We start from the raw sequence: 16,334 nt of genomic DNA on the forward strand, positions 1-16,334 counted from the left end.
ACTGTTACTCCTATTCCCATATTTTTGCCTGAAAGCTCCTAATTGAAAAATTGAAATAATTTGGAGGGGCGGGGGAGTTTGCATTCTCCCTTCCAAGGGAGACTCCAGTTTTCCTTGACAGATACCTGTCTTTCCAAAACAAGACACAATTCAATTAAATAAAGTTGATAGTTTTTTCTTAATATTACTGCCCTCTCTGTCACAGAATTAACTTAAGAGAAATTCATCAAGAATTCGGCATCTGGAGTTTGGCAAATTAGGGAGGAATTAGAGGCCTCCAATACAGTGAAGACATCACTGTGTGGCAACAGGAAAGTTTATACATGCCATAATAGAGTAACAAATGTAGATCATCTCAGAGTCCTTCATGGATGAAAAGTAATAAACCATCTAATTACTTCAGTCTGTGTTGCTGAATGTAGAAGGCTCAGTTTCATTTATACAGCATAGTCTGACAAATAGGGACTTATGAATTAGTAAGAAAAAGACATTTATTTACAGGTCACTATTTTATCATTATTACACACATAAGTAATTATCATTATTTACATGTAAATCTATGTAAGCAGATGAAGATGGTAGTCACGTTTTTGTCTGAGTGGTCTGCAGTGAGACTCAATTTTTGTAAGTGTAGAGCACCCATTAGTCATCTCTACAGCTTAGTAATGAACTCATTTTTACCAATGCCTCCACCATGAAAGACTCACCTGAGTTTCTGGTTTGGCTACTTATTCATAAACATTAATCAAACAGGATGAACAAGAAGAAAACCACAACAATATGTTTTAAAAATATAACTGGAATGATACTCTCTTGAAAAATTACATATTAATCTCACTAATAACATTTTACATATTAATCTCACAACCATTTCACTTCAAAGGAGCAAAAGGTATGTTCCGAACATAAACCTAAATGTAAACCAACCAATCTCACAAAAAAACACTCTCCCTAATCAAATTGGTCAGTATTTACAGCCCTTCAGGACAGAGAAACAACTGGTTCAAACAGAAATCTCAGCCTTGACAGTCTGACCTCCACTAAAGAACATAGCAGAGAAAACAGCACAAGCAAAAATATACAGATGCATCGCTGAAAAAGATCCATAGGGTAAAACCTGCTCTAATTCTCTTTCTAGCTGGCAACATTTCATTAAGTAAGTGTGATCAATTCCCTCCTCTGATAATCTCTGAGAACTGACTCTGAATAAGTTTGTGAATTCTGTTACAGCATCCCTCCAGTTTTGAAGTAAAAAATTTATACCCGCTGTCCCTGTGCAAGCATGAATGTTTACTGGTTTCCTTTAGGGAAATAGCAAAGTTGAAGTGTGAACTCAAATCCTTGAATACAAATGTAATAAAAATACAAAAAAAAAAGTTATAAAAAGATTTTCTACTTATTAGCAAATATAGTATTGCCCACATAAACACTAAAATCTGTCTTCTAAGGCTTTTGTATTTCACCAATCTGTAACAAAAATATCTTGCTGCAGGTTCCATAATAGAGCCTCGTTTTCCACAGTGTCTAGGAGGAAGGAAGAAAGAAGGGTAAAAATAGGAAAGCGAAGTTAAAAAAGGAATGGATTAGCAAGTCTTGGTGAAACTGTAAAGACATTTGGTCATAAAAATGTCCTTTTAAATCACAAAAAGAAACAAAGCACAAGGCATTTGCTTCGCAAATAAATTGAACGGGAGGCAGAGCATGTAATTTACCATCAAACTGTCTTCAGGAACCCAGTTTATTGTTTCAGTTATGTGAATTCACACATCCTCATGTTGAAGCTCTTCAGAACACACACAGTCAGCTCAATACATCACTAAACAGCAACCCAGTGACAGTTCATATGCTAGTTTTCCATTGTTTCCATCAAAAAACCAAACAGTAAGTTTTAAGGAAAGTTAATTACACCATTTATTGGCAATGAAATGAAGGCAGATTTCACTTAAACCATAAAAATATACACTCTATCCTTTCAAAAAGAATAAACATTCTCTGTGTGCCAATATTCTATGCTTGTTTAAGCAACACAAAATACATGTATGCAAGTTAATAGCTTCACAACACTTAACAGTATTCAAAGTAGATAAGGAAAAACCTCACTAAGCAGCAAACTTCTTAGGTGATGATGCCTGTTGTAAAAACCTCTTTCCTGAAAAGATTTAATTTTCTATTTAGATATTTTATAAGGTAAAGTGATTCTACATTCTTTCTACTCTCTAGAGATGGGTATAATTGTGTCTACTCTTTCTAATGATCTAATGATCAACTTCCGTTGATTATGAAGACTCCAATCTGATCCTTTTCCATGAGGGACACTTTCCGGTGATTTCAGTGAATGGAACAATCACATACTTCAGACTGACTATATGCCTATTCATTTCATGTGGAAGTGAAAAAACAGGAAAAAACCCAATAATTTTCTTCTACTTTTAAAGCATACAAAAATATGAGCTTGTAAGGAATGCTATCATGGGAATACTTTATGTTCACACAATAAGTTGGGTGTTTTTACAGATTGCTCATCGAGTTCCTCATGCTTTTCAAATGTCTACAAGACAACTAGAATGGTTTCTCTGTCTAGAGACCTTATGCTGCTTTGTAATGAGAGGCACTCAGGAACAGTGACCACTGGAAAGGTGACCAAATCCTGTAAAAATCAGGTGAAGAATATATAAATTTTTAGGTCTGCAGAAAAAAATAAAATGGGTTGCACTGCATGACTTCCACTGAGACTTTGCATAATTTTTAAGCAAATTCTTTCAGCAGGTCCTTTTAAGCATACACACCATCAGAAGAAGTTTATGTTCCTTTAACACAAACAACATATGTGCAGTAACCTAATAAAGAATTGAACTATGGAATGTTTCTAACTTAGTGAAACACTAAATACAAGCTGCATCAGGAGGAAGTTAGTAGTATTGCCTTTCTATGAATCAACAAAAGCAGAAGAGTCTATTGCACACATAGCTCAGCAAGCATACTTGATTCAACAGTGAACACTCACTCCCTTCCTTCTTTGTTCATTTTTCCTTCTGGGGTCATACTCACAACCAAAATGTGAGGTCAGATTCTCACCTCTTCACAAAACAGATATATAGAGAAAGCACTGAAAAAATTTTAATCATTCTTCTTAGTTACTGTAATACAACATGAAAATCAAAACACAATATTTTATCTTCTGAGGGATTTCCACAACAAAGTCCACATGGAACAACAATCTCATAATACATCAAAACCTACATGGGATTTCCTTATTAAGTGCAGGTATCCTAAAATGCAACAAAAGTGTAAAGGAAGAGAAATATTGTTTCCTTTTATACAGCTTATAGGATGTTCTGAAAGCAAAACCATCTTCAGCCAAACCAATAAGCCTTCTCTTTATGTGAACAACTGTATGTTCATGGCAAGGCACAATAGAATTTTAACTACAGCAAAGATTTTCTGAACAGATGGTGTTCTTCTGCTGATCCATATGATGACAGCATTTGTAATGCATTACAGTATTTCCTTCTGCTTCTGTCTGCCATCTTATTAATGCCATGCCATTAAAAAAAAAAAAAAAAAAAAAAAGGAGAGGGTTTGGTTTCTCCTCGAAGTAAAATCTTTCAGCAGCCAACACTGACTGTAAGTGCAAAGGATTTACAGCCTGTACCAGGAGGTAAATAAACAGTCTGCTCAGCAGTGCAGAATTAAGCATCCGCACAGAGACAGAAAGCCAATACTTTACAAATGGACTGTTTGGTGCTGACTGCCAGAGGCATCTGCATACAGCACCTTAACCGCTATTACTCATGAATCGCCTCAGATACAGTTTTATCTTGACTCTAAGGAGCTCCCTCTAGTTTGTTTCCATATTAGACATGACAAATGCATTTTGGAAACTGTGACGTCCAAAGATGAAGTTCATATGAGTCAAAGAGAAAAAGGAAAATGCTTCAAAATGGCTTGCTTAAGTTCTTTCAGTTAATCAGTACTCACCTACGTAGGCTTCATCACTCACTGGCAGGGGTACTGACATGCAGAGGTAGGTATCAGACTGTTCAAAGAACAGAGAACAGAAATGAACTCTGAATTGGGAAAATTGAGAATTTAAAGAATAGAACCAAAGCATAAAAATTACCTAAAGTTCCTGAAGAGGGGAATACTGAACAAATAAATATGCACAATAGGACCATCTAGATAAAATATCACATACTTTACTGAGACACTTGGGCAAATACAATGTATGTTATCTGGGTTTACTACTGTAAGAAATAAATTCATTGCCACGACTTATTTACATGTAACAGAGATCAGGCTAGAAGGTTATCAAAGTGGCTATTAGGTTGCTAGGCACACTCTTAACTATTTCAGACCTCTTTTTTCTTAATTTTTTTTTCCAACTTCTAAGGCTGTTTAGAATAGGAAATGTATCAACTACTGGAATTTCACTACACCCATGAACTCAAAATCTGACAGGCCTTCACTTTCATAAGGACATCTAAACATAAATAAAGAAAAATTCCTGCTATGAATAACTTCAAACTTAATTTAAAAGAAGACTCTGTGGATAGGTGTAAAGAATTAATGCAAGTGAGAAGGAAGGTACAATGGTGATGACAATACATGATTACACACAACAGTGATTTGCACAGGTAAGAAACCATTTTTGATGGTTTTGCTTAAAAATGGGAAGAATGAACAGAGGTTAACTAATACGATTGATGTGAATGCCTTTGTGAACTGTAGTTACATGCATTTATGCAGTTAACATAGTAAAGCCTTCTAGAAATAGAAAAGGAAATATTCTATGTTTTCTATTTAACCTGGGTTCAGAATATTTTCTTTAAAAAAAAAAGGCACAACCTAATTCAGGACCTTATATTCAAACTTTTAAAGCCAACGGCAGCAAAGCTTCACACTGCAGTAGAAATTAAACAGTTTCCAATGTGTAGTACCTGTCCAGAAGAATGCACAACTCACGTATAGTTAGAGCACTCCTAAGTCATGTAAGGGGTTGATTGACATTCATGTACCCATGGACCACATGCAGTTATGAACTGCAAGACAAATCCTGGCCCTCCCACCCCTTCAACATGCCCAGTAACTCATTTAAAAAATGCAAGGTTTTCAGCAACTTTTCCCCCAGCCTTGACAATAAACCACACAAATAGAAAGGTTTTTTTAATGGGAATCTGAACTGACTGATGTCTTCATATGTGTTTTCTAGCTGTTCAACTGATGACTTCTCAGGTAAAATCAATAACACATAACTATGAATGTGTGAACTGAGAGTACTTTTCATTCTTTCTGATGGAGAAGTTTAATATTTTGCTGCAAAGAAGATCTAGTAGAAACCATATTTCTGGTTTGCACCTCTTGCTTTAAATGACATGTTCCAGAGGGGTTTTCCCCAATAACTTGAAAATCTCATTTTGCCTTCACTCCTTTAGAAAGTGCTATCTGCAACAATGAGTCATCAACTACTGCAGCACAATATACTGCTCTTTTCAAGCATCTGCAGCCCTTTAAAAGAGATGTAGACCCCTTAATGATACATATACTTCCCTGCAATGGCTTACTGCAAAAAGGAAAAAATCATTATCTTGCTTAATGAAAATAGACGTGAAAATGACAGTGGGATCTCAATACATTTATGTGAATGTTAAAAATGCTAGTGCTAAGTTTACAAATCTTAACTGTCTTCACTTTTACTCAGTAGAATATAATACACTTCATACCTTAAAGAGTGTAAAATCATAACCTGTTCGAAGTAATTTTCATGGTGTGTTTTGAGAGTTAAAAATACTGGGCCAGAAGTACTACCCCTTTTAAAGTGCTTTTTGGTTATTTTGTCTCAGCTTGCCGAAAGTGCAACAACATACAGTTTAATGTAATTAGATTCACTGACGCATCATCCAAGATTTGGTGTAAACTGCAACTCCATGTCTTACTAGCACAGCTAGAAATATTTCACATTATAAAACTTCAACAATTTAGTTTATGAAAACAACATTTTACAAATAAAATTAATTCAATGAAAAGATTATTCTCTCATTTGAGGTTACTTTTTTGTTGCCTACTTTTTGCTCATTTTATTTGAGTGATATTGTAGGGAAGGCTTTGTTTTCCTAGCTTATTGAAGGAAATGGCAAAAACTGCGATTCTCTCACCTGCTTAGGTGTCACTGCAGGCATGCGAATGTCCAGTGCAAAATCTGACAGACCAAAGGAAATCACCGGCTGGTCGCTTCCAAGGCATTCACTGGAAGGAGATCTACTAGTATCTTTATAACTTGAAAAGAAGGAAGAAATATTTTTTTAAGTATTGATTTCTGTTATGTCTTAAGAGTATTTATAGAACTAGTAAAGAAGTTAGACAAGGCTGAGTAGTCCCAGGAGCGATCTGAAAATTTCACTCCATCACAAGCTGAGGAAAACATCTTAAGTTATGCAGCACTTACTGAAGTGGTTCTTGATCTGAGCAACCAGATGACTAGTTTGGAAAATGTTAGCTGAAAATGTAACCCATTATTTCATCCTAACAATTGTCTGAGGCACATAGAAGTATAGATAGAGAATTAGTTCACTCCAATATGTCAAGTAATAGTTAATAATTCACAACAGTTTTCAGGTTTCTTGAGACTGTAATTTCTAATTCTATACAGATTAAATTTAAATTACATGCAAAGGGGCAACTTTTAATTCCAACACTATGGCATATATAGCAACTTCTATGCTACTACAAGTAGCAAAGTAAAATAGTAAAGTTGGCAACATCAAATGAATATCAGCTTCTATATTGAATGGAACATATAAACTAATTGTAAGAAAAATGTAGATCACTATGAAGAACTGAATGGCAAGATGTGAGAAACATGGATGCAACACTGATACAATTTTGACTATGTATATTCATGTATACAGTAGTGACATGATATTCAACCTCAATAAGAGTAAAATCCTTTTTTCAGGAGCTAAGAGGCTACTTCTCTTGTCCGCACTACTTTAAAGTTTACCTATGCAATTTTGAATTGAAACAACCCCTAAATTTCTCAGGACAGTTCAGCTTAGTTGATGTTTTTTTGTTAAAACATAATCTTATACTGCAAGTAAACTCCAGCATCTGAAATGTATTTACTCCCTGTGCAGCCTCAAATACAGGTGTAGTGTTAACTAAAAAAGTTGTATTAATTGCCATTTTATCCTTTTATCTATGTATCACCTTTAATGAGCAACCCTATGGATAAAACATGAGTTTCTGTCTCAGTATGACAACAGTTCATTTCAAAAGTGCAGAAAGAAAATGATTCAGAACAATGATCAAAACTGAAAAAATACCGTAACATATTTTTATCTAAGATTTTTCATACTTTTTTAATATTGTGACTGCATGCATTAAACACATAACATATTCCTGTATAACCCACCTCTTGAAGACTGAAAGTGGGCTTCTGAAACCCAAACAGATGTTTTGAAACAGAAGCAGTATTAGCAGGCTGTTAACGAAGCCAGCCATGTCCACCCTGCTATTTTTGGCCTGATTAAGCAAGCAGAAAAGGGGCAGTGCAGTTCTATCAGCTGTGATCCTGACAATCAGGTGGCAGCGGCAGCAGTATCATTTCACTACTTCATTATTATGTGCTCTGCGGGCATCCTCCAGCTTCTGACACACCATCTGTCTTGGAAGGCGATGCACTGTAAATCAGGAAGGTGGATGATACTGTGTTGTCTTTTTTATTAGCTATAAAAAGCTGTTGAAGAATCTTCCCTTGTAGATAGATGACACTGTACTTCTGTCCACTTAAGGAGCTGAAAAGGACTAGCACTCCTGATGCTTTCTGCCCAGGTTGCGCAGTTAAAACTGCATGTTACTTATAAATCCACAGCGCTGGAGACTTTAAATGGCATCACAGAAACCAGCATCAGTCATCCTTCGGAACCTGTAAAAATAGAAAGAGCTTAAGGATGACTAACACATTATAGCATTAGTTCTCAGCAAATCACTGTTGAGGCATTTTAATACGTTAGTAAATTATTTCATGAGCTTTAGCCCAGCCTAGTAAAGGGTTCTGCATAGGTTCTATTCATTCCTCCTTTTCCTTCCTTTCCCTGCATACAGGATCAGAAACAGACACATTTCATTTTGATATACAAAATGTGTTCTCAAATGTATTTTACATGATGGGAAGAAATAGAAAAACCTCCTCAATATGTAAAATGCAAAGTATGGAGTATTTAACATATGCAAACACCAGTATAACCTGCCTGTTCTACAAGCCGGAAAAAAAGCACACCAACTTGACATAGCAAGAATTAAGGTTCATAAATTTTATTAGCTATCACCAAATGTTTCTGCACATATTGCAGACTTGGAGAATATTTTATTTTTAATTCAACCTGTAATAAACCATGATGTCACTAATAAGTATCTGCTTCTTATATACTTTAGCTCCTTTTTATATACATTTCAGGAAACAGACACCTAAAAATTATTTTTGGAAATACAATAAGGAGAACTGTTGACATCAGACTGCTTTATATTAGTTGTTTTCTATCCTTTCATACACTGAGGGTATGTCAGCATAAACCATTAGTCTGCCCCCCTGTTTAATTTCAACTGTTCTTACTTCCCTATTTTAGTTGACACAATATTTAATTCCAAAATTTTAGTATTCTTTAATAATTATGCTAGAAACTTACACAATGTCTTACTGAACTAGAAGAAGAATAAAAGAATGAGTATTCTTTTATCTTTTGAGAATTCCAGTTTTGGCAGAAGGAAAGTTTCCAGTCACAATGAAAATCTTTTAACTGTACTGTGTAGTATTTCTTCTAAATTAGTATAAATAGAATATACTAGTCAATTCCAGATTAGTATAAACACTAATAAGAAAATACCCCATCCAAATTAAAATCTTCCAGCTCCTGGAAGACATAGTCAAAACACTTTTATACAGAGGAAATTGAAAATAAGGATTCTGACATGAAACCAATGAAAACTCATGTGTTTAAAAAAACCCCTCCCATTTCAGGGCACATGTGCCAAAAAGGCTTCTTATAAATCAAAAGTGCTTAAGCATAAACGAAGAAGCCATACTGGCTAAATAGTCACTTCCTGTTGTTAAACAGCTACACTAGATTTGCATAGGACTATTTGCAAGAATTAAAAATCTGATTATGTTTATCAACATTAAACTCGCAAATTGTATTCACTGTAGGACGGCAAAAAAAATTTTGTCACAAACAACTGAAAATAAACATATACTAGTTTTCAGCTTGCCAAAAATATGCCAAGGCTGTCCAAAACCATAAATGAAAGCAATTATACAATCTTAATTCCTTTTTTAATGTCGACTTTCATGTCTTACTTCTTTCTTAGAAGAAGTAATCTAAATCTTTTTCACTGGTGATCTATACACCAAATCTGCAACACATATAAAGGACTGTGCTGTGATAAAGACCAAAAATCATGTAAAACAAACAAACAAACAAGAAAGACAAGTGTGACATGCTTACATGCTTCATGTAAGTTAACTACAATAAGATGAGGCTTCACTACTTTCACTCTTTAAGGAATAATTACACAACAGTAACTATTCAGTATCTTTGTAAATGACCTGACCAGAAGTTCTACCTTTCTTTAGTTGTATTACTCAAGAATTTTTTCCCATACCATAGTGGAAATGCTCTTGACAAGAAATCTGAAGAACAGGGACAGGAAGAATATAATGCGTTGTAACATACACAGAACTACAATATTCTAGGGTTTTTTTAATATGAAATGGTATTTTCCAATAACTAGAAATAAGAACAAATGCTCAGTTTATGCCAGCTTCACTAAGTCTGAGATCTGTTACATCAAGCCTGTTACAAACATCTACATGGTATACAATCTAATAAAGGAGATTTATTTAACAAAAAAGAAAAAAAAGGAACTGAAATACCAGACCAATACCAGATCCCATCTAAAATACAAGCATTTCTTTATAACAGCTTTCAATTCTCACTACAAATTAAGCATGGTAATTAAAAAAAATCAGCAGAACACAATGTTAAGAGAATATGTGACAATTTGTGGCTGATCACAGGAGGTGGGGGTAATGCAATAATTTGGAATAGTCAAAAAACCAAAGAAATTAAGCTGTAGTGAAAAAAATAGGAGACTATACACATCTGTATATTCTCCTTAAAAATGGTCCTATTTCATCCCCAAGAGCTTTTTACGGTTTATCAGCTGGAAGAATATGAAACATGAAGTTTAATGTACCTAATATTTCAGATTAGATCCCTGCACAATGAAATTTTACATTTGACATGAAAGGACAAGACAAACTTTAAGAAGGCAGGACTATCCTTAACTGGAAGTTATTCCAGTGTAATTTTAGGAATGATGTGATGCAGAAATTACAAGATGAGGGAAAAAAGTGACAATGAGAGATACAGTAATAAGATTACATAATTAAGGTTCATTATGTGGACTTCTAGATAGCACTGCTATGCTTTCAATTTGGGGTAAGAGATCCCAAGGGAACAGAAATAATAAAGTAAAAAGACATAATTAATGACAAAGACTACAGTGAAAGTAGAGAAAGGGAGATGAAAATTAGATTGGGCAATGCAAACATGTTATTTTATCCCATATGCTCTGCCCAAACAAAGCAAAAAACAAGGAAGAAAAAAAACCCCAACAGCCTAAAGCAACTAGCACAAAGACAGAATGGGGTGGAGAGAGGAGAGGCAGGGGAGGAGATACAAGCAAGAAGCTGGAATTCAAAATAGAATGCAAAACAGAGTAACAATATATCAGTGTGATATTATACAAATTAGATGTGTGTCGTTTAAAGAATTGCAATAAATTTCCAAAAATCAGCTAAATAAAAAATAAGTTGTGTATTAACCACAAGTTTATAAAGCACATTATGGTATTTTCTGATTTTCTGTTCAGTCACTAGAACATTTTACACACAATACCAAGAGCAGAAAACAAGCCAGAAGCAGAAACCACACCCTCAACCACCACTACCTTCTAAGAAAAGAGAAATTAGAAGACGATGAAAATTCATGGGGATTAATATCCAAGTCTATTATAAATGGTAATTTCTCATATATGAATCTCTGGTTTGTTTCTTATGCACTGAAGTAATGGAAATGAGCAAGGACTTCTTGCATTCTGTCTTCAGCTAGAACCAAGTTCACATTTTGTCTTAGGCAAAATTTTAAGCTTAGACAACAACTGGGTATAGAAACAATAGCCAGTTCAACAAATGAACTGCATCTAGGCCTAAAACTTTGCTTCTGATAACATAGGATAAATCAATATGTTGTGGGATCTACTTAGGGATTAATTAATGCACTAAATGCAGCCACCTAGGGCACAGATTAATAGGAAAACACATTTGGCAAGAAGCCATCAAATTAGACAACCTCTTGATGCTCAACATCAATAAAAATAACTCACAAAACGTATCTAGGGGTTGGGAAGAGATGTATAATGCAGATGACACTGGACTGGGACAAGTGATACATCAGAGCTGCTACGCTTGACAGGATAGCATGGATAGAAGGACCTTGATAGGCAGGAGAAATGTCCTTATCTTGACCCATGAGCCTCTCATTATATTTTTTCTCTCCTGTCCAGCTGAGGAAGGGAGCGACTGAGTGGTTTGGGATGGGCGCCTGGTGTTTAGCCAAGGCTAACCCACCAGAAGGATTCACGGTACCTTTGGCTGCATGAGCCAAAGCATGGCCAGGATCTCGCAGAGGGGATTCTTCCCCTCCATGCTGTTGAAGCCACACACGGAGTGCTGCGTCCTGTGCTGGGCTCCCCAGTGTGAGAGAGACATGTCTCTTCAGACATACTGAAGAGAGTCCAAGAACGCACCATGAAGATGCTGAAGACTGGAATAACTCTCATAACCAGAACAGGCTGAGAGAGCAGAGACTGTTCAACCCCGAGAAGAGAAGGCTGAGGGAAATCTCATCAAGGTATAGAAATACATGAAGGAAGGGTGCAAAGAGGATGAAGCCAGGTGCAAACTTACTCAGTATCTTCCTTGGTGATCTGGGCCAGGGGATCAAGTGTCTCCTAATTCAGTTCACAGATTACACCAAGGTGGGTGGGAGTGTTGATCTGGAGGGCAGGAAGGTGCCGGACAGGCTGGCTGAGGCCAGCTGGATGAGGTTCAACAAGGCCAAGTGCTGGGTCCTGCCCCTCAGTCACAACAACCCTGTATAGTACAAGACTGCCCCATGGAAAAGAACCTCCAATCACCCATTGTAATTGTTGGCTGTCTTGTATTTTCCTCTCCATGCTCTGCATTTGTTCAGGAAGATGATGCCCTCCCTGATGGCCACCTCAGCAGTGTATTAATTTTCCATCAGATCCATTGGTCAGTGTGCCAGCAGCCAACTGTTGTCCCTCTATCACAACAGAAAAGGTGTGAGCATACAGCTGGGGCTGTAAAGGATCCCTTTGCTTCGGCAGCAACCCATACTGAATTTGGTGTTGTATTAAACATATTTTTTAAAAATGAAAATGGTAACTTTTCAAATATAGCTGGCCCTATGGTTTAATTTATATTGTGCAAATTCCTATCTTCTGCTACTAACAAAAGCCTCAGACATGAATATCAAAGGAATAATTAAAAAACGAGAAATATGATTGCTCCTAATGTTGTTTTTATGAACCTTTTCCAAAATTTGTTCTGCTGAGAATAAGTATGATGGCTATTTTCAAAAGAAATATTTTGTAACGAAACCTATTGCCCAGTCCATCACAGGATGAACAAAATCAGTATGTTAAATAAAGGACTGAGATTTGAATTTTCTTGTATGCGTTACAGCAGTGAAACTGGATTCATTCTAACAGGATTTACTCTTTGAATGCTTCCCAAATACGTTGAAATGACACCATGTGTATTTCTTTCCCATTTAACTAGAAGAATAAAATGGTAATTAATGTTAAGATCTCCTTAAACAGATTCTTTATAAGGCCAACCCAACATATGAAAAAAGTTCAATACCTGAATCTAAGCTTATTTTGAGAGATTCTGATGACTCCTGAGGGGTTTCCCACTGGAAAAGTAAGTTCTACTTACTATCGTAAGATAGATTATCTGTATCAAGAAAAACAATAAAAAAAAATATTTCAAATGCTCTGTCAGTTCCATAAGTATGGTCAGTTTTACCCACTTGACAGACTTTTTGTTGTTGTTTTTTAAAATTAAAGTTTTTTACAGCAAAGAAATGGAGGATGAAGAACTGTCATTTACGCTCTTCTGTTTTGGAGACCAATGTGTTCACGACACAACTTGCAGTTTCCTAACTGCTATAATGAGAGAAAATCATAAACCCTATAGCCCCAAGCCATAAGCAAACCCTATTCATTAAACAATAAAGGAAGAACTCAATTGTATTTAGTAGGCAACTCATACAGCAACTGCAGTTATGGAAATCACGAACAGAAGGATGCAAGGAAACAGATTATTATATACGTTTATGCAAAGAAAAAATGACGTTATTTCTAGGAGGACTGGGCAAAAATTTATAGAATATATAGAGACCAAAACCAGCTTCAGATTTTTTTGTGAGCCTCAGGATATGCATAAGAAAGCACAGAAAAACCAAGGAAAGCAAAAAAAACACAGCTCAAGGTGTCAGAATTGCTGTCACGAACATCTGCACATAGCTGTCACCCTCAGCAACTCCTAGTTTGGGGCAGAAGGGACAAACTACAAACTTAACTACTATTTCACAATGTGATCTTATTAAGCAGCCTTTGCTTGAAACTTGGTTATTTGCCAACAAGCTGTCCTACGACTACCTTCTTAGTCACATTTTCCTCCCTTTCCTAAAGTAAATACAACAAATGCCACTCCTCAACACAATGCACACTCAAATGTGAGACAAAAAATACCTCAAAAAGAAGGAATTTTAATATTGCACAATCTAGAGACACTTGCTAGTGTGTTTCAGACCAAAATAAACTAATGTTCTTGGAAATTCTGGAAACTTACATCAATTTCTGAATCCTAAGCTAAGATTTTTCAAAACACGATATACAGCTCAAGGTAAGATTTTTTACTCATTTTTTCCATCACCATACTGTAAACTACTTGGTATAAACTTGTTTAAGAACAAAGAATTGTACTTGATGGAACAGAAATATGTAATCAAACCACCAAAATAATTCTTTCTTGATCATATTAACACAATTGTACTTGCATTAGTAAAACAGGAGACTTCAAGCAGAAATTCACTTTTACAGCCTGAAACTGCTTGAAATACTCCTGATGTTCTTTTGGGAGTCAGATATGTTTCAGAAGTATGAAGACAAGACAGCATGTGTTGGTTCTCCCACTCTGCATTTTAAGAGCATTTGAAAAGCCCTTTATTCACAACAAATCACCTTCTAATGCTTCTGCTTTGACCAGGTATCAGAACAGGCAAAAATCCTTTGTCAAGAAAGATCAACACTTTCTTACAGAAAGACAACATCTGAGCAAACTGCTAATTTCACATAATGAAAAAATGAACATGCTGAATGATATTAATTACTCGCCTAAAAAGGAAAACATGTAAGATGCCTCTGCTTTCATTTAATATCTAGATCACTATCAGTAGCACAATGTAATAAGAATAAAAGTTCACTAAATGTCCTTTGTTTTCCCTTTGTTATGCAAAAATGGAAAATATTAAAGGGAGAATGTTTTATAGAGTTAGGATTAGCCTCCAAGGATAAAGAGATCATTTCAAATACTTAAGTTCAATTATGCATTACATATGTACCATGAATTAAATTCATTGTATGTTCCTTCGCTAAGAAGGACATTGAATTGAGGTGGGCTCAGCTGCAGGGCTCTGTGACAGACACCAGAAGCTGTCCCCGTGTCAGACAGAGCCAGTTCCAGTCAGCTCCAAGCTGGACCTGCTGCTGCCCAAGGCTGAGCCCCTCAGCTGTATCGGCGATGCCTCTGCTGTGAGGTGTTTAGGAAGGGGTAAAGAACACTCACAGCAGCTGAGAGGGGTGAGAATAACAGAGAGAAACAACTCTGCAGACCCCACAGACACTGAGGAAGGAGGAGATAGAAGTGCTTTAAGCACCAGAAATCCACCTGCAGCCCACAGAGCATAGGCCAGAGCAGGCAGATGTACCTTGAAGGAAGATGAGGTTCCTGAAAAGTCCATGCTGGGGAAGGCTCCTGGCAGGAGCTGCAGCCATGGGGAAATCTAACTAAGGCAGTCTGTCCTCAAAGAACCAAACCTGTGAAGAGAACCCATGTCGGAACACCTCATGGAGGAGTGTGTCCCACAGGAGAGACCCCACTCCTGAGCAGGAAGAAACTGTAACTCCCATTCCCCATTCCCCTGCACAGCTCAGGAAATGAGAAGAATTGAGAGTGAAGCTAAGGCTGAGGGAAGCTCATTGTAAATATGTTCTTATTTCTTCGTATCCTACTCTGTTTAATTGGTAATAAATCAAAAAATAGAATATCCTGAGCTGGAAAGGGGCCCACGGGGATTACTGAGTCCAAGTCCTAGCCCTGCACAGTACAGCCCCAAGAGTCACATCATGGGCCTGAGAGCATTGTCCAAAGGTTTCTCAAACTTCTTGAGCTTAGCACTGCAGGGCAGTCTAGGGTTTTTTTGTCAGATTACTGAGTTGGAGCAGTTGTCAAAGGTATTAGCTGAAGCTAAATACAGAAACAAAAAGAAAGGTACAGCAGTGTGTAGCTAGGAGTCAGAACAGCAGCAGGGGCAGGAAGACTGCTAATGCACATAATTGTAATGCACCCTTATACCTGTTGTTCTGCAAATGGTGATTCCTGATTCAGCACAACATTCTTATGAGAATGCTGGAGTGATTACTTCCACAGTTTCTATTTGCTCACTTAGATGCTGCAATGACCTGTCAATCCAAATACTATTCATGACAACACCCTTCAACTCCAGATACACCTCTCGCAAAAAACTGCCTCAATAAACCTTCTATAGACAACAAATGCATGGCTACTAGAAATAAAAACAAGAAAAATTAAGAACTTTTTTCTAACCCCTTTAATTGTATGCCTATTTCAAGTAATTCCAGGTAAAAGCCTGGAACATCTTCCCATATATCCAGTCTAGTTCATGTAGGTAAACTGAGATTTATACCCTTGTAGCTTCACAGAAGTTACAAGCAATTTCAATTAATGAAAATAAAACAACAGAAGTTGGTTAGAGTTCTTTACAAAAGTAATGTTGTAGTCTTTCCTTGCTCCACATGGCACAGATAGCAACACACCTTAATTAAGAAAAAAGATAATGAGGAGAGTGGAAGATGAAAACCAAGGCAATGAACCCAATGCCATTTTA

General features: G+C 36.4%; 1 protein-coding gene across 8 annotated transcripts in view; it reads right to left on the reverse strand.

Annotated features, from left to right (window-relative positions):
• The window catches only part of PAM (peptidylglycine alpha-amidating monooxygenase), a 125,895-nt gene that overhangs the window by 64,028 nt on the left and 45,533 nt on the right, over positions 1-16,334 (reverse strand). For all 8 annotated transcript variants that reach the window (XM_063421676.1, XM_063421674.1, XM_063421675.1 and 5 more), the window contains exons 2-4: positions 7,409-7,921; positions 6,153-6,273; positions 3,979-4,036 (exon numbers count right to left, since the gene is read on the reverse strand). In XM_063421676.1, coding sequence (XP_063277746.1) covers positions 3,979-4,036; positions 6,153-6,273; positions 7,409-7,497 — 268 coding nt within the window. In that variant the 5' untranslated portion in view covers positions 7,498-7,921. The remainder of the gene's footprint in view (positions 1-3,978; positions 4,037-6,152; positions 6,274-7,408; positions 7,922-16,334) is intronic.

The sequence above is a fragment of the Prinia subflava genome, chromosome Z (assembly GCF_021018805.1).
Source record: "Prinia subflava isolate CZ2003 ecotype Zambia chromosome Z, Cam_Psub_1.2, whole genome shotgun sequence".
NCBI lineage: Eukaryota > Metazoa > Chordata > Aves > Passeriformes > Cisticolidae > Prinia > Prinia subflava.